We start from the raw sequence: 19,187 nt of genomic DNA, 5'->3' as shown, positions 1-19,187 counted from the left end.
GATTTTTGGTTTTTTGCACAAGTTTGAGGAAAAAAAAAAAGAGCAATCATAAAAATAAACCAAAAAACCCCAGAAGGGTCATACATGAAAACTGCAGCGATAAGGTAACGGTGTGCACTGAGTACTTCCTGATACCCTGCAAAATCAATTCACTGGGAAACAAAAAACCAGAGGTGCTGTGTAACACTGGCTTTTTTACTTAAACTAAAGGGTTTTGAGAGTTGAAAGTGTTGACAATGTCAGGGAGAAGGCCAGAGGTCATTAAAAATTATTTGTAAACCAAACATCTGGAATTAGATACTATGGTGGTTGGAGGACAACAAGCTGTGGAGGATGGCAGCAACATGTGGCAGCAATTACTTGTTTTCCTTGCTTGTGGGATGGAGGGGAAAGAAATTGGAGCGTTCCACAGGGTACAATCTCCTCAAAAGCTGGGCTGCATTCAGAGTCGTGGCTCAGGAGCTGAGGGCAGCACAGGTCTGGCTTTTGAGTCTGCCCTGTGTGGGAAGCAGGGGGGGTGTGTGCAGGTGTCAGAGCTCCACAAGGAAGAGTTATGCTGTCCAGGCTTTGCTCCTGCTCATTCTATGCTGCCTTCAGAGTTAATGTCGTTATGAAGTAAAACACATTTATCTTACAGTTGAATACGCATCTTATTTCAAGTAAGGGAAAATAAAACTTAGAACTTTTTAGGTCATTCACTGCCAATGAATTCACCATCTCAGGCTCACTTCCTCAAGGGCCAGGGTGGGGAACACTCCCCCACAGCCTTTCCAAGCAACGTGCTTAAAAATTACAACTAGTAGAACTAGAAACTACAGCAAAACCTTCCCCTCTGTTGTGGCTTGTGTCCCCTTCCAGACGTTTTGCTTCCAGGTCTTTCTGAGACAGGGTCAAGTTGTGAAGTTGATCTCAGTTTGTCAGCGACACATTCGTAAACTTCATCTCTGTACAAACCATCAGTGTTGTGAGTGCCACATCCAGCAGGAAGAAGAGTTTCCTCAGGCTCTACAGTGGAGGTACAGGGTTGCTTCTTTTGAATGCTTCCTCGTGGGGAAGGGAGATTTCGGCGGTTGGAGTAACAGTGCTTTGTTTTTATTGGCTGTGTTAAAGAATCCACCAAAAGGGAAAGTTCACTCGTTCTGGAAGTGGAAAGCCAGATTTCCTGTTCTGGCATTTCTAAATTCATAGCTGGAAAAGGGGAAAAAAATAGGATCAGAGTTTGTTTTACCCCAAAACATACAAGGGAATCGCTCAACAGAAAGACCAAACCCACCAGCAGAGCCAGGTATGCTTGTGAGGTGCAGAGAGAACCCCCCCCAACAGAACAAGCCTCACCACACTCAGCTTTCCAATTCCTGTAGCCACACTTGGGCTTGACTGAGCCCAGAGCATCTGCAGCCACTTGGTATTTCTAAATCCTGTGCTGACTGACCTTTTCATCTGGTCAGACTGGAATTGTATCATTTGCAGCCAAGCAAATTATGTGAAATCATTAGACAAATAATTTAAATGTATCTGCTCTAGAAAACACAAAGTCACAATGGAACTATTGATCCACCTGCTTTAGCCTAGTCACCAGGCACCTTCACCTTCAGTAATTTAGAAAGGAGACAATTTAATAAAACCAGATGCCTGAAAGCCAGAAGTACCAGATCCTAACTTCAGAAAACTCTGTTGACTTCTGCAAGATCTGTTTTGGGGTTGGTTTGTTTTGGGTATTTTGTTTTGTTTTTTTTAAAAACAGAACAAGTGGACTTGTACAACAAAGGCCCTAAACAATACAACACTTAAGCACCAGTCCATCAGCACAGCCACTGTGTCTTTATTAAGGGGCACAGACACAGCACAGTGTGAATCAGTGCACCCAACAAGACAACTTCCCAGCATCTTGAGTTTTATTGACACTGCAGGCAAATACACCAGCACTCACTAACGTGAAACAGCAAGTGTGAACTCAACTAAGGAGTTAGCCTATTGATCCTGCAACACAACTCACTCTTAACTAACACAGCAGGTTGCAAGGACTCAAAAGAAACAGAGAACCTTGGCAGATACTGGCAGTGGTTCTCCTGTGCAAGTGCTAAGACATCCCTGCATCATACGCAGGCTGAAACACTTCCAACCTTTGTTTTTGTACCACACTCTGCTGGTTTGAGCATTTACCAGCGTGGGTGCAGGTGCAATAGGAAGGCAGGTGGGAGCTCTGCTTCCCCCCACAGAGTCTGGCTCAAGTCAGGCAGACAGGCCTTTCCACCCCTCACCTTGGTAACTTTCTCCAAAGGCTGCTCACACTGCGCCTGCTGCATGACATCGTTGACTATCATCTTTGCTATCCTCCAAGCCATCTCTTCTTGAGCCTGTCACAGAAAAAACATCCCAAAATACACATGGTTTGGAGTTCCTGAAATAAAAACAGAGTCCTCCCGGCGTAATTCCCGTGCTCAAGCTCAGAGACACAGTTAAACCTCCCAACTCAGGGACTTGTGGGATGGAAACACACCTGGTTTTGAAGCACAGTGTTAACCTCAATTATCCTGAGTATTTATGGCTTGATGCAATTGCCAAGGGAGTTAGAGAAGTTTTTAGACTTATCTGCTGGGGATTTGTCCAAACCCCTCTGTGAAAATGTGATCCATGTACAGAGGTCACTCCACAATAAAACCCACAGAACAGCACCACCTCCACCCCTGTTTGTGGATGTATCTTGTAACCCATAATGAGAACAGCCCTGACTGCAAGCACACAGTTAACCACTGTGCTGGTTACACCAGCAAGCACTGGCACAAATCAAACATGTAATTAAACTACATTCAGCACTCAGGCTGACAGCTCTTGTCGGTGCATCAGAAAGATACAGCCAGGGTTAAGAATGTCAGTAATTCATTTCCCTAATCTACACTGTAAAGTCAGTCACAAGGTCAACATAAGAGAGAGAACACACCTCATCTGTGTTTCCTTGAACCCATTTCTTCATCGCTTGTGAAAACATGGACCCTAGTTAAGATAAAGAACAGCAAGGAAGGTTTATTAGCCAACTCTGTGGCACACACTTTCTGTAACAGCCAATTCCTTCCACCCTTCTGAAGGATTTGCACTGCTGGCACTGGAGAACACAGAAGTGTGGCAGGAAAGACAAGGGATTACAAGGTGCTGTGGTTCATTAGAGACTGAGCCCAAGCAGCATTAACAGCAGGTCCCAAACTGGGTAGGAAGCAAGCAGAGAGCTCAAGTTCTTTTTCATCTCAAGACCAAATCTTTGAAGATTTGGTCACGAGCTCAGCTGCTAGTGGCTTCCATCCCTGCCAGGTTCCACTGACACCTCATACTCCCAGCTGGGCCAGGCTAGAATTTGGCTGGGGAGCGGCCAGAGATGGGGTTTGCCTCAGTACTGGACAATCCCCTGTGCACCTCTATTTGGCTTAAGACAGATCTGGAAAGAGTCAGGAATCTTGCTTATCTTGACTGCAGTAAGGAAAATAGCAGTTCTACAGATGCTCAGAGAAGTGGAGAGAAAGAGGAAAGCAAACCTTTTGATTTTTTGACATCAGGCTCTGGTTCAGATTCTCTGATGAACTGTCCCAAGTCACTGACTCGTCCAAACGTCATCCTCCTGAAGAGAGGAGAACCAAGGGACAAGTCAAAGTTGCACATTACAGTATCAAAAGCATTCAGGCTTATTCTGTCCTAACCCCACACAGGAATGACTTTGCTGCATTCTGAAGTCTAAGAGGAATAACAACTAGGAAAAAAGAGGAAGAAACAACTGGAAGTATTTTTCTGGCTGCCATTCTGATCAGGAAAACATTCAGTAGGACATTGGTGTTAAACCTCACTACTGAAATAAATTTGCTTTTGAGTATCAAGACATGTACTGGGATTGCAACATCTTGTGTATCCTCAATGCAGGGAGACACAGCAAAGAGGAAACAGTGAAACACACAGCCAGAGAAGAATGAAACACACTGAGTGGACCTTACCCTGCATACGTTCGTTGATACAGAGATTCTGGATCCAGACTTGCAGCATCTACAATTATTGCTTCATCAAAATTTTTCAGGATTTTAACAGTGGCCTTTTTGACATTGGACTACAAAGCAAAATTCTAAGTATTAGTGCCCAACGCAGACAGCAAACAGCTTCTGAACAGAACTGCAATTTTACTGCTTTTACACTGAAACCTCCATAAAATCCCTGTGCAAGCATGAAAGAATTAGAGAACATCTACACAGCAATGAATTCCTGACTGGGTATGACATTGTTTAAAACCAGAGGATGATAAAGTTGTATGATTAGAGGCAAAGACACAGTGTAGAGCTCAGCATAGGTGTGTGTAAGGACCGCTGCCTAAGCACCACCGACTGCAGGGATCTGTGAGTACAGAGCACTGAAGTACCTCACTCATCTTTCTTGCTAAGTGATTCCCAAACCCACTCTGCCTCCCACACACACCAAGAACAAATATTTATTTCTTTGACCTGGAGTATTTATCTAAGACTATGAAAAAGCCAAGTAAGCATTAGAGCACCAGCAGGGAAAGCACAAATGCACGGTGATCTATTAGTGCCTTAACCCAGAACTGCAACATTTATGGCAGCTGCCTTGCAAACCCCTTTCCTGCTGCTCTGTTTAAGTGCTGTTCCTTATGCAAAAATATGCAGAGATCCAGAGAGTCTCCTATTCAGATAAGTAGGAACACATACCACAAAAGGCAGCACTTCATTTCCTAAATTGTCCAAGGAAGCCAATTACCAGCAGCTTCTCCTGCTCAGACTATCAAGCAGCAGGGTATTTCAAGAACACAGATTTTATTCTCCACTTTACAACTAGGAGGGAATATTTCCTCCCTGCAAATTAGGAGGTTTAAAAAAGTGTTATGAGCAGGTAGTACAGCTTCCAAGTCACTTGAAACACAGTACTTCAATAATGTCTGTATAGATACTGGATTTAAACCCCACAGCAGCACTGCAGCATTTGATAGAAGCAACTCAGCAGAAGTAGCTCTTGATTAGCTTTTCTGCTCTCAGCCAGGCTTGCAGTTTGCAAGCTGACCTGGTTATAGATAAGCTAGAATCTGCTTATCCTCTTCTTTCCTATCTGAATTCAGCAAAACTAGAATTTTTGGAACAGGCAACTCTGTTAAAAACAGATCTCTGATGTTATTGGGATGGTGCTGGGGCGGAACGGGCTGCGCTGCCTGTTTCTGAGGCGAGGCCCACACAGCAACACAGCTCTCACAGGCAATAGAGAGAGAGATGCTGATCCACAGCCAGGGTGCTGTGCAAAGCAGCACACAATGGCCATTTCTCAGGGACTCTGGCAGGGTAACAGAGCCAAAGGAGCCCTGTCACACTCCCATTTCTACACAGCGCAGCACAGCAGCAGCCACACAGGTCTAATGATGCTTAATGAGTGATTAGAACACCCTGGCTGGAAGTGGACTTTTATGCCCAGCTTTACTCAAGCTATACATGTGGAAACAAAATGCAAGTGTCACTCCCCAGCTCAGAACATCTTGGTGGTAACACAGTGAAGTGTCAGAGCTCTCTTTTGGAAAGGTCAGGAGTCTGGCCCTTTTCTATCAGCCCTGCATGACCAGCTATAGCCTGATGACCATAGCAGGGAAGAGTCTGTGGAAATACACTAGTGAACAAAACCTGGTCAACTTCCATTGCTCTGCAGGTGAGTAGATCGATGCCTTAAACCCTACAACTGAGTGGACTCTTCAGGACAGAAGATCTGGCACTTTAATGGAACTGAGCACATAAAACTTGCATGTTTATATTTAAATTCTACAGCACACTCACAAGTGTAATTTTTTTGCCTAAAGTTATGCCTATAGTATTGATTTTAAAAGAGGTATTTCTAACAAAAAGCATTTCTCAAACATTGTGGACACTTCAGTGAATATTAACAGCTTAATAAAAGCATAACCTTGATGCTAAAAACTAAAAGCAGTAGAAGACTTTGGATACAACAAACAGATACCCTTCTGTGCCAATACTGTATGTTTGACCTCAGCAGCAGGTAAACTAACCACGTCCTAACACAACACAGGCTTTAGTGTTAGTGTGGAGGGAAGACTTCAAAGGACAAGGTGCTCTGTACAACATAGGAACTGATACTGACACAGAAAAGCAGCACTTCCTGTAACAGAGTCAAACCCCAAAGCCCATACCTGGGAGGCAGAGCCATCTGGGCCCCCTACGGAATCACTATCAGGAGAGCTGCCGGGGCCCTGGATACTCAGTGCAAGATTTCCTCCTGGAAAGTCGTCTCCTCGTACCGAATGGATGAGATCATTCAAGTATTTGTAGTACAGGTTGCTGGACAAGAAACCAGGCAGAAAAACCTGAGAGACAGAGAAGTGCTCTTTAATAAAGGGTGTAGCTACACAGGGGACACACACACATCTCAGTCCTTGTGTCAATGGTACACACGTAGTGTCCACACATGGAATTGCTCTGGATTAGCAATTGCTTTGCTTTAAATTTTAATCCTGCTGTAAAGTGAACAAAAATAACTACGTGTTAACCAAATCCCTCCATAACTGGAACTGAAGTTCAGATTCTGCTTTCTCCTTTAGAAAGGCCTGAGAACCCCACAGGCTTACACTTCTGTTCCTATGTTGTTCAGAAAACATCAGCAGCTCTGGAGCCAAACCATTCACCTCCGGTATCCGGGTATCCCAGAGTTACACTGTTAGCCACACCACTGGTGTCAGTCTCACAAGCAACTGCTACTAGGAGGAAGGGAAATTTTCTAAACATACATTATAAGCTGCTGGTAGCAATTCACATGGGAGGAAATTCTGTTACTTCCATTAAGATGTAATCATCACCCAAGACAAACATTTGACAGGGAATTAACAGAAGCCAGTGGGTGGTATCTTTGCAAATCAGGCAGGGGGAAATAGTCTAGCAAGTTTTACTGAAGCTGCTCTCTTATCCAGATAAACAGGAAGTCAGTAAAAGAACACCACAAATCAGTGATGCTGAAGGAGACACTTGACACGCTGCAGGATCTCCACATCATCACCACTGACAGTCACAGCCGTTCTGAAGGAGGAATCTCACCGTCTCCATGGTAGTCCACGCCTGCCGTAGGGGAGTAGTGAAACAGTTTGGGAGAGGACCACCTTCCCTGCAGATGTTGGATTCAATCTCCAACCTGACGGAGTCATCAAACCCAAGCGGATGTGTGGCTTGAAGGGAGAAGTACCTGCAGCATGGGGTGGGGGAAGAAGACCACACAGAAGGATTTGCAGGTGGTTTGTGCCCACACTTTCTATCAGACCATAAATCAGGCTGCAGCCACTAGGTGGTGGTGGCTTCACAAACGTGTATAAAACCCACCCTCTCCCAGTACAGGGGAAAAAAAATTCCTCAACTGACAGAAATATTTCTGATGAAGCCTTGCCCTGAAGGCACAGATAAAAGACAGAGCACTGTGTGACTACTGATGAGCAGGATCTTGCACACGCAGCTCTGTAGCAGGGATGAGGCAGGAAACGCCCAGAACTCTGAAGCTGCATTTGCTCATACTGATCACATCACTGGAAACTGAGTTTGGGGACACAGCAGGGGCAATGACTGATCAAAGTCATAGTGAAATGTTTTGCTTCCTCTCCAATTATTATTTCCTACTAGGGTAGTAACTCATCAAGCTTGTAGCAATGAGCGTCACGCTTGAGAACGAACTTTTTCTGGAAGCAGTTTTGATGTCCATCTTCCAATCAGGAAGATATATAAAGGAAAAGAGTTACATCACCAAGAGGGAAGTCTGACATTAAAAGGGATATGGTCACTTCCTTAAAAAAAAAGGGAAGCCTTTTGAATTACTTAGAACAAGTACTATTTGGTTTTTGCTGTGTGTGAGATCCTACAGCCTACTTAAAATGGGTAACAGTATTCTGAACCTGAAGGTTTTTCTACAGTGATACATCTGGTGTTAGGTTTAAATCCTTCACATTTTCAAATGGAAACCAATTGGCTCTGATATTTCATGACCAAGCATTAACTCAAGCAATCAAGCCCTGAACTCTGAATTGTGTTTAAGAACAGAGTCCTTACAAGAATATAAATAAAATGCATTTCAGCATAACAGCACAAGACTGCACAGTTATAGCTTGAAAATATAAAGTTCCTTTAGTACAGTGTAATACAAGGCTACTAGCACAAGATTAGGGCTTCAGAAACAAAGAACTCGAACTCCCTCACTTGTCATATAAAATCATGGCATCATTCTGTGCTTCTTGCCCATCGTACTGGCCTTTTTTGGCAGCAAGTTGAGACTGGAAGTTATCTGCTGCCAACCAGAACTGCAACACGTTAACTGCATCTTCCTTTTCCATGTACTGGAAGGGAAATTAAGAAAAGAGAGGAAAAAAAAAGGAGAAATAGAAGAAGTTTTAGCAAGTAACATTTAATAAGCACAGACAAACCTGCTCCTTCTCATTTAAATCAAGAAGCATAGTCCATATATTAATAATGTAGAATTGTCATATAAATATTCTGACTTTTCAGACAGTGTGCTACAGATGGATTTTTGTTTAAAAAAAGAGAACCTGTAACATTTCTGTACTGGCTTTCACTTTTAGTTCACAAAAAACTCCTTGTCTGTACCATACTAAAGACAGAGGAAATGCTATTTTCATGCTGTGCTTAGCTGGTGCTGAACTCAGCATATTGTCTCAACCTCCCAGCTTTGCTGTTTCAAATGACATTGGCTTGTCAGGCTACCAGCACAAGTATTTTATTAGTAACAGATGATTCTCTATAGGCAGAGGGCCCTGCAACTGTGAAACCATACATTCAACCCACCACATTTCAATTGGGTACTCTCTCTACTTAAAGCTCAGGAATTAGCTGTCATCTCTGGGAATGAAGGCTTTCAGAGTCACTACGTCACTAAGGTGACAACATCAAAGCCTCTACAAAGCAAAGAGACACATAGAAGCACTTGCTCAACTGAAGAAGATACACACAAATACTCACTCTACAGCTCTGAACACCTGAAATAGTTCTATATGTGGGCAGGAAACCACATAATGCGTTTTCTCCCAGAAGACCCCATCTTTTGGGCTATATTTGAGGTGTCTTTATTATTCTCATCATGGGATGAATAGGGTTTTTTTTTTCCCCATTTGATAGAAAGGAATAACACAGTAAGCCAGACCCAAAACCTAACACTCACCTCAGAGAAATAGAACAGGGCTGATTCACAGAAAAGAATGTCAGCCAGATAAACAGTCCCGCTGGTCAGCACCTCAATCTGGTATTTACAGAAGTGATGACTTCGCAAAAATTCACTAAAGTGCCTGCACACAGAGTAACAAGGAGTTACTGAGGATCAACAGCATTCAAGACACCAGATGAAAAAGCCAACTATTCCCCCCCCCCAAAGTCTTGCACTTTCAGTTGGCTAAAATCAAGCCAAGAAACGGTGCAGGTTTACAAATGACACAAGGCAGATCTAAAGAATGCAGTGACAGCATTCAGTACAACTTCAAGTGACCACAAGAATGGGTTTGGAGGAAGATGGAGCAGTTTCCAGTAGAGAAGACTGCACAAAGGGGTGATTCTATGGTTATACATACATAAACATTGTGAACAGAACCATCTTCCACAAAAGGACAATAGACACAAGCAGCCAAACTGTGCAATCGACTTACTCTTGTTCCATTGCATTAAACACTATTGACTGTGCTGTAACGAAACAATTAGGATCCACTTGTCCATCTTCCCCACAAATCTTTGCTGCAAAGAAAGATCAGGTTAATTTTAATGTGCACTTGGCCAACTGAGCTGAAAGACAGTGGGTGATGGCTAGTTAATGAAAAATTGCTGTCCATCTCTGCTAGAATCAGCTGGTTCTGACTGTGCAGAAAAAGCTTTTAGAGTACCACAGGGAGCTGAATGGTATTACAGCTAAAATATCTGATTGAGACTCAAGTCTGGATCCCCTCCACAACCACCAGGAATTCTTTCACTAATTTAAGCAAAGTCTCTGGAAGTTCTTCTGGGGATATTGCACAGCACTACTGAAATGCCAGATCCACTGATACTTGTACATCATCTACTGTCTTTTTACAACTGGCTTCAAAATTCATAAAAAAGAAAAGAAAGAAGAGTGTGTGGCATTAAAGGCATTTTTATGGGGAAGAAGGAAGCTCTGAAATGAGGAGGCAGCATGCTTTCTTACCGACTATGTCATTTCTCATTGCTTCTGTAATTGGGATTGGTTTAGCAGCATCTGGAGAAATATATTTGGTAAAAGTACTAACTGCATCCCGTTCTATACCTACGAGGAAGAGATACAGAATCAAACCTGGAATTCCTTGCCATAGGTCTAAACCAAAAAGAGTGAATAACAAACGTCTGCAAGTTTATAGCTCAGTAACAAGTTCCCTTCCCATGAAATTTTCAGTCCACTACCCAATACTTTGCTACTACCAAGCTACAGTGACCGTGCTGTCTCTAGCCAGGTCGCAGTAAGCCCAGCATGGACTGAGTTGTGAGATGGAATAAAGCACCGTGGCTCTGAATTCCCTACCAGCACACAAGGCAGCACCCACTTCCTCAGCTGCACACCTTCTCCCCAGGAATAAAGCCTTTGCAGTAACAACTACAGCAAAGTTTCCAGTTTCTAGCTCCCATCACAGAGAAGCTAATGCATCATAAATAATGCATTTATATAATGCATTACTACTAATAAAGGAACTTAAAGGAAAAAAGTCTTAAAAAGGGATGCCTCAGAACAAGATGTATCAGATCACACCTATCTTTTGGGAGCTGGGACACTGCTCTGGAAGACAGAAAGAGTCTTCCAGGCTTTTCAGATTTCTCAAAAAGACCTAACGTTTTCAAATCCATTTTAGACCCCAGAAAGCAGAGGTTCTTTTCATGACTAGAGTATCATTGCCTTTAAGCTACTTTAGGGCTGAGGTTATTTATCATGTACCTCCACAATACATAACTGTATGAGAAAGAGAAACAGCAAGAGAAAGGGATGCAATACAAGGAAGCAGTTGGGCAAACAAAAGGAACCAATATGAAGAAAGGAGTGTTTCCTTTTTGTCTGTAGACTTGCACAAACAAGGGAGGACTGAATAGATGCAAAACAGAGAAACAGGTTACTGTGCACATAGCTTATTCCCAAAAGTAATATTTTAATTCCATCCTTACTTCCAGCAGCCTCTGAAGAGGTGGAATCCGAATGAGAACAAATCAGTTACAAGGGGAGGAACTCTATCAAATAAATCCAAGAACAAAACCAGTGCGTTCCACACACAAAACTCTACAAGTCTCTAGTAACCACTACTTATGTTATTTTACATGATACAGGATATTTACCTTCTGTGGAAAGTTAATTATCAATTCTGAGCCCCATCATCCAAATTTTCTGCAATTCTTTTAAGTTGGGATGGGACGGGTGAGGGAAGAACAGGACATTGCAATGTTCATCTTCGTTTCTTAAGGTTACACATGTAAGAACAGAAGTAACCTGAGCTGATTGGAGTACATAAGGATTCTGAAGTCTCTTCAGCAGCATATTTACTTTTACACAACCAGTCAAGCAATACTTAGCTCACGCTGCCCATTCGCTGATGCAGCAAGTTAAAGGATACACAGAATCATTTTCTCCCTCACAACATCCCATCATACTTGCTGGGAACATGTGAAAACTGAGGCAGCTCAGCATACAAAGCAGCAGCCAGCACACTCCCCATCTCCCCATCTTTTTAAAGAAAAGGAACATGCAGCACTTACTTTTCATGAGTTTTCCTGACAAGTCTCTTAGTGCAGAGGAAGGGCTGTTTCTATTTGATACTGTAAGCTTGGAAGATTCTTGCTGATCAGCTGAAACAGAATGGGTCCCTGTCTCAGATTTTCTTAGGCAAAGAACACTGGGATTATCGCTCTCCTGACCAGAGAGCACATGGTTCTGGCTGTTGGTAGTTCTGTCACTCTTGTCTGAAGCCACTGGCTTGGTCCTGAGCAGATGGACTGTGCTAGAGTCCTCCAGTCTCTCCTCAAGCAATCCAGTCTGAGAGGACGATGCGATTTCCTGCTGCTTGGAGGGTGACACAGGCTCTGCCAATGAGCTCTGCTTAACTGTGTTCAGGCTATGTGCTCTTATACGGGACCACGTTGTGGAGTGGAAGCTTTCAGCCTCTAACCAAAACTTCACCAAGTGTTCCATTCTACGCAGTTCCATAAACTGGATAAAATAAGGGAGGGCTACATTATCCTGCAGAACTTGTTCAAGGGTCTTGGAAAGGCTTGATTTGGTCTCTTGGGCCTGATAATTCAGACACGATCTGCCTAAAGTAAAATAGAAAGGTGATGACTCCATATTGTACTGCATCCATGGGTATTTGATACAGAAATGTCCTGCCATGCAACTGGTGAAGAGACAATTCCAACACACTGGAGGGACTCAAAGTAAAGGAGCCTCTTTTAACAAACATACTGTCCCCATTCAAAATCCTTCTAGGGTAACACAGATGCTACTGCAACAGCCATCAGGGGGGTTAATTACATAGTCTACTTGCCTGAAAACCAAAGGATGGGGAGCATACCAGTAATATACACAGAACAAAAAGAAGCCTTGGCATTATCATAGAGCTGATGAAGCCTTACCCAAGTCTCCAAAGTGAGCAGCTTCCATGTGACTTGGCTGCTTCTTAAGGGCAGCTGTCCGACTGCTAGAGAAAGAGTCCATGTTGGCAGAGATGGCATTAATTGCCACATGGCTTGGTCCTGCAGCCTCCAGCAAGGCATGATTTCTAGTGCTTCTCTGAGGGGAATGTACTGGTACTGGAGCTGAAATCAAGACAGGAATGATTAGAACACAAAGATCCCAAGACTTCTCCTACGTGGTATCCAATGCTAAACACTGTAAGATACACCAGAGAGTTTGTGAGGGCCAATCTCATTACAAGCCTTGTTGCACCACTGTGTGTCATCTTTGACCAAGAGTCTGATAAAAGACCACAGAAACAAACAAGTTTTACTATAGGAAGAATAAACTCACTTCCAACAGATCAGCAGTACCAACCCACCTTTACTTCCCTTACTCAGTGGCTAATCAGAAGAGGCCAAGTCTGAGTTTACACGTGAAATTTAACTCCCAAGTCTTCCTGCTTCCTTGATAACCACTATCGTAGCAGCTCGGTTCTTGCCAGCCATTTACTGCAGCTGCCATGTCCATGTCAATCCAGTTAGGTGTTACAAAATCCTGAACCATGAAGCTGTTTTACAAGGATATATTTCAGTATTATTTTCCTTGCCTCTATTTGGCTTTAAGAGGGGAAAAAAGCAGTAAGGAAACACCTCTGCTTAAGCCATAACCTCCTCTAACCCAGGTTAAGCCATAACCTCCTCTAGCTGTTTCAGAGCACAGCTGGCCAGCCGATCCCAAGGAGAACAAAGAACTTCCTCACACAAAACCCCACCAGTGAAAAAACATCAACTAATTGTTAATTGATGACAAAGCTGAAAAAAAAAAACCCAAAACCCAAAAACCCAAAACACCCTCAGAGCAGTTTCAAAAGCTCTCAGGAAATGGCATTTGATTAGGATGTCATACAAGGACATCTTACACCTCTGACTTAAAAATAAAGCGAGTCAGATGACACGCTACCCCAGCACACTGCTCCCTAGGAACGGGTTTCATCAAGGTGTTGAGCGACTCAGTTTGGGTGATTTTCATGCTGCAGAACTTTATTTTTACCCAGAACTTTATAACCCATGATGACAGAAGCTGACAACTTCCTAACTCGCACATCATGGTAACAGGCACCTAAGGAGCAACAGCACAGGAGAATGAAAATTTTTAAGCTATTGCAAAGCGTTTCTCTGGTTGTACTTTGGTACCAAGTCACTGTTTGTGGCTTCTTCCAAACCCTTTGGTATTTAATGCCAGCAATAATGGAGAAAACACATTTTTCCAGGCCAATGGGTGGCAGCCAGTCACGTGGCTGCTGACAGCAGCTGAGGAAAATCTGCTGGAGGCTGTGGATATAGAGGCAGAGCCTCACTTCTCCTAACAGTTTAGGCTTTTGTGACTTACATTCAAGTGTTAATATAAAATTACACTTGAGGCAAAGTTGTTCAGCTTCATCTAAAGCTCAAACACCTGCTCCAAAACCTCCAGGTAGCACCACACCACTACCATAACATCATCCCAATCGTGGAGTAGCAGCTCACCAAACAGGAGAGATGCTGTCTGCCTGCAGCAGCTCTCAATGTGTAACCTAATGAATTTTCAAAGTTATTTTTATTTACAGGGTCACCAGACTGGAGCCTTTTACTGCTAAACTCTTTCAGCTGGTTGCTGGAGAGCATAGTTGCACTGAAATCACAGGGTGTGCCATTAAAAGGTCTATTTCTCATATTTGCCTTGAAAGACAGACCACCAAGGAGGAAAAAAAAAGCCTTCCTCTTGATATCCAGATAGCACATTAATAAGAACAGAAACAGAAATCTGAAGATACAAGACTAACAGAACAGATTTACACAAATTACCCCATCTCCTTTTAGTACTGCAACAAAAACTGACAGGATAAATAATCTTGTTTTCCCACAGTTTATAAAATTCCTTCCCATCAAAATTTTTTGCCTCTCCCGACAGATTTAGCTGCAAGATTTCTCTATCACATGGAGCAGCATCAGAAGAGCTATTCATTCTGACCAAGACTCAGATCTCCAGCCCCACAATCCACATCAAAGTTAAATCAGACACTGGGAATCTCTTTTGCAAATTAAGACCTATTTAAGATGCATTTTCAAACTTGCAAAGTACACTACATGTAAGCCAAGAAATCGAGAAGCAATCTGTTGTAGATAATGAATAGCCACTACTGCAAAGTGAGGGAATTGCATGGTCACTGTGAATTAAAAACTCATGTCTGACATAATTTAATAACCTTCTGTACTTATGGATTCAGGAAAGATTAGTTACTATAAATACTCAGAATTGAGTTTTGGGTTCGTTCTGGTTTTAATGTGTAGGTCACATCTGCACCCAGTTGTAAGGGAATTATTCTACTGGTTAGAATTAAACTGGCAAATTACGTCTAGTATGTGAATTTATAGGCAAAATAAATAATGATCTTACTTTTAATTGCTTTCACATCTGTGGTCTTTTCTTGTTCTTTGCCTTTCACTGTAAAATACACAGGAAAATATTAACGCTATTTTGGGCGACTAATGGACATGTAACTCCCAACTTCAGCAAACAAAGGCAGATGTACACTAAAATTAATCACTCATATTTAAATCTGCACATCTAGAAACTGACAGGGGCTTGAAAAGATTTGGGGTGTTTTATTTTCAATGCAAACCTTCATCACCTGGGAAAGAAGTTTAATGAATTACAGTGGTGTTAAAATAACACTGAGAAGAATGCTTGCTGTCTGTATGATTAAAGCAAGGCAACACTCAAGGTTACTCTAATAAATAGCATTAAAAGAATGGGATTGGTGTGTTTTAAGTGTAGGGTGCTCTCTGGGAACCAGAAGTCACCTGTCTACACCCAGCATCTCCCTTGTTTTACAGGCAGAGGCAGCACACGACTCCTCAGGCACGACAGGTACCACAGAAACGCTCTGGAAACACACTGCAAACAGTTAATTCTCTCACAAATAACACTGCTGAACTACTGACCAGCCTATGGAAAACAACTGATGGGAAGATAACAGTTGAAAAAAGTTGTGATGGAAAAGCAATCATTAATTATTAATGTTTTCTAAGAGGAAGCTCCTAAAGGAAGTGAATGAGGAGACTCGTTTGGAACAAAAACAAAGCAGCCAAAGGAGTACATAAACAGGATGGCATGAGACACAAATGAAGTGGTGGTATTGAAGAACATGATCCACCAGTGAAACCTTCACTGGCTGCTCCAGGCTGGGAATATTACTACAAATAGGTCATCTTTGAACACCGCCTGGGGAGTCCTTCCAAACCTGCCCACAAACCGTTCCTCAGCACGACCGAACATCCACATCCAAAACACGAGCAGGTAGAGAGACCCCTGAACAATACCTTCCTCTTCTAAGCAAAGTATTTTAAATATTTTAAAGGGAAACTTCAATCCCTGGTTACATAATTGCCCTGGACGGTGGTGGCTGCAGCACTGCTGTGCTGCCAGCCTGCGCTGGGAGTAGAAACGCTGCAGGTCTGTGAATGAGCAACTCAGCATTTCAGGTTTAGGCTAGCAGCTAGCACATTCTCTCTCTGGCAGAGAGGTTTAAGCCTCTGTTAAAAGAGCTGGATTCTTTTCAAACTGGACTCTCACAGCCAGATGCAGCTGTGAGCAGTGAGCACAACCAGCTTTTACGTAACTGGGGGCGTGCTGATATGCGGGAGAAAAATCACGGGGAGGGATCTGCACGTTGGAGGTAACACTGAGGTACAACAAGGGTGAAGTAACCTCTATACTGTATTACCACCTCTTTACCTACCCAAATATTATTCCAACATTTGATTCATCAAGCTACTGGCAATTCCTTCCTAACTACTGGCAATGATTCCTGAGTTTCAAGGGAAGAATCCTGCATAAGCCTATTTTCAGTTTAAATACCCCTGTTCTTTCCTACTAACTACACAGTTCCTCTCTAATTACCTACTTACTGCTGGTAATACTAACTCCTGGTTCATGTTCCCAACCTCGTTACACACAGGCTGCTTTTGTCCCATCAGCTTCAAGCAGAACAAAATTAAGTACCAGCAGAGGACACAAAGAGCTCCTATACCTGACGAGATCAAATTTGAGAGAGTGAGGTTTCTCTGGAGGAATTTACTTTCACTTTCCTCACAAAAAGGATGTCAACTTGGTGAGAAGTGCCCTGTGTGATGAGGGAGGACTAGGAGCTGGTGAGAACTTCCAGCAGCAGGTCCCATTCACAAGGGGGTAAGGCATGGAGCTGAGAATTTGAATTCACGTGGAAATTCAGGAGGGTGAACAAACCCCAACTGTTTGTGCATGTACACATGAACAGAAAGCACTGTGCAGCTTCAGAGGTCAGGGGGTGTTGCTGCTAAGACAGCCCCAGTGAACGAGCACCTAGTCGAGCTGTTCCCAGCTGGAACAACTCCACAACCTGCCCTCAAACCCTGGTCAGAATGACACAGTTCAGTTCATTAACCTCCCACCCACCCCCAGTTTTCTAGACCTTTAAGGTGTGTACTGAAAAGATTATCTCACTGTTATTCCTGACATCTCTCTTCACACCTTCCCTTTAAAAAAATAGCTTGTATTTTCACCCAGCCACAGTACTTTAACACCAAGACACCAATGCTTTCAGGGGGGGTTGGACTGCCTAGTCTACAGTTTTATCATAAAGCCTTAATTTGTTGCTTTTTCTCCCAGCTGCAGTTGAAGATCTCTGCCAGCCAGGATCTAAAACAGAGATTATACAAAACATTGCCTTTTTTACAACCCAGATGAAAGCTTACTGCTCTCTTTAACAGTGCCTCTCTTGGGCATTTAGTCCTGACTGTGCTTCTCCAACCAAAGAGCCTTTAATCAAAACTAACACAAACAGATACTTAATTAAGACAGTTCTTTACTTTGTCCCAAAGTTTTTGCCAAGGCTTACACTGTTCCTACAGCCACACAGCAGGATGGAACATCAGCTCCACAGTTCTCTTCACCAACGAAGGAGCAGAAGCTATTTTTGAGCAGTTTATAAGGGGTATGAAAGTTTTATTCAGCAGCTCAAGATCAGCATGTAAACACCCTAAAGAGGATTACAGCACTTGCAAAACCCTCAGTGGACATCAAAAGTCCTCAGAGCTACCAACATAAACAGAAGTTTAAACTTGTTTCTTTCAGAACTAATGTGTTGGCCTCCTCAAAGAATGTTTTTGATGCTGTGACATTGGCTGACCAAGGATGTGTCAGTTGAGAGGAAAAAAGTCATCTCAGATAACATGTTCTTCCCTCCTAAGGTACAGTCTTGCCTCCCAAGATGTACAGCTTGGGTTTTAGTAACAAAGAAACACTTCAGAAGAGCATTGTATCAGCCACTGCTGGAAGAGCAATGGTCCTGTGGCTTGAACTACAGCACCACCAGGCAAGAGCACTGCTTTCCCAAGAGGCCCTTCCGAAAAAGGGCCAATTTCAACAAAAACCACCCAAACCACACACGGTGCAGATTGAAAGGGCATCACGCCGCATTTCATCACCAGCTGCAGCACAAGCAAGTGCCTTCGGAGTGTTTCAATCTCAAGGCACCTTTAAACTCCACCCATTCGTGCTGCAGGAACATTACAAGTATTCCAGGAATCCTACATTTGAAGTCCTAGCTTGTGCTGCAAACGTGCTACAGAATAAATCGTCACTGACTCTCTCTAGCGACTGCTGTAACGCATCAGCCTATCGCCTCTGCAGGAATGCCAGCACTGTGGGGAGAAAACACCACTGCAAACAGTCAGAGAGGCTCCAGACATCGCCTGAGGGGCGAGACGTTAGATAGCAGCGCTCCTAACCCCGCCAGAGACCCGATTCCCAGCGGCACCCCGGGCTGCTGCCGTCCGAGGGGACGAAAGCCCCGTGCGGCCAGAGCCGCTCCCGGAGCCGCCCCGGGAAGGACGGAGGCTGCAGCTCGGCGCTCGTTACCGCCCGCGGCTGCCCGAGGTCACCGGGAGAACCCCGATCGCAGCCAACACCGCGAGATCCCGCAGCACCGCGCCGACCCCCCCAGCCCCCCCAACCAACCTCCTCCCCAGCCCCGAGGGGAGAAAGGGCCCCGTCCCCGGGAGGTGCCGTGACTGACCGTCGTTCGCGGGGAGCCCGCTCCTCAGGGGCCGAGCTTCCTCTCGGGGCCCGGGCGCCGTCCCCGGAGGGGCAGGGCCGGGGCCCAGTAGCCGTGCGGGGGACGAGGCCGGCAGCCGCCCCTCAGCCCCGGGCCTCCCGCCCGCCGCCCCCCTACCTTTCCGCCTGAAGAAGGACATGGTGCCGGGGAGGGGGCGAGGCGGCCGCTGGGGACGGGGAGGGGGGGGGGGAAGAAGGGGAGGGAGGGGGCGAGGGCAGCGAGACGGACTCCCTATGAATGAGACTCCTTCCTCCGCCCGCCGCCGCCTCTCCCTCCGCCTCTTCCTCCCGCGGAGGCGCCAGCGGCCGCCATGTTGTCAACAACCGCCCCGCTCCCTCTTCCGGGCAGGCGGCGGCCCGCCAAGCAT

The 19,187-nt window shown here is 44.3% G+C and overlaps 1 protein-coding gene across 1 annotated transcript in view; it reads right to left on the bottom strand.

Annotated features, from left to right (window-relative positions):
• The window catches only part of AKAP10 (A-kinase anchoring protein 10), a gene marked incomplete at both ends in the record, with an annotated part of 21,568 nt that extends 2,381 nt beyond the window's left edge, over nucleotides 1-19,187 (bottom strand). The window contains 16 exon segments of the mRNA XM_084273063.1: nucleotides 2,262-2,357; nucleotides 2,942-2,994; nucleotides 3,528-3,610; nucleotides 3,978-4,087; nucleotides 6,176-6,349; nucleotides 7,074-7,218; nucleotides 8,217-8,353; nucleotides 9,193-9,316; nucleotides 9,671-9,755; nucleotides 10,201-10,299; nucleotides 11,769-12,323; nucleotides 12,642-12,824; nucleotides 15,121-15,168; nucleotides 18,938-19,046; nucleotides 19,048-19,148; nucleotides 19,151-19,187. Of these exon segments, the coding sequence (XP_084129189.1) occupies nucleotides 2,262-2,357; nucleotides 2,942-2,994; nucleotides 3,528-3,610; nucleotides 3,978-4,087; nucleotides 6,176-6,349; nucleotides 7,074-7,218; nucleotides 8,217-8,353; nucleotides 9,193-9,316; nucleotides 9,671-9,755; nucleotides 10,201-10,299; nucleotides 11,769-12,323; nucleotides 12,642-12,824; nucleotides 15,121-15,168; nucleotides 18,938-19,046; nucleotides 19,048-19,148; nucleotides 19,151-19,187 (2,139 nt within the window).

This window comes from Gallinula chloropus, assembly GCF_964237585.1.
Source record: "Gallinula chloropus genome assembly, chromosome: 19".
In the NCBI taxonomy this organism is placed as follows: Eukaryota; Metazoa; Chordata; class Aves; order Gruiformes; family Rallidae; genus Gallinula; species Gallinula chloropus.
This window is presented reverse-complemented; position numbering and strand designations above follow the sequence as displayed.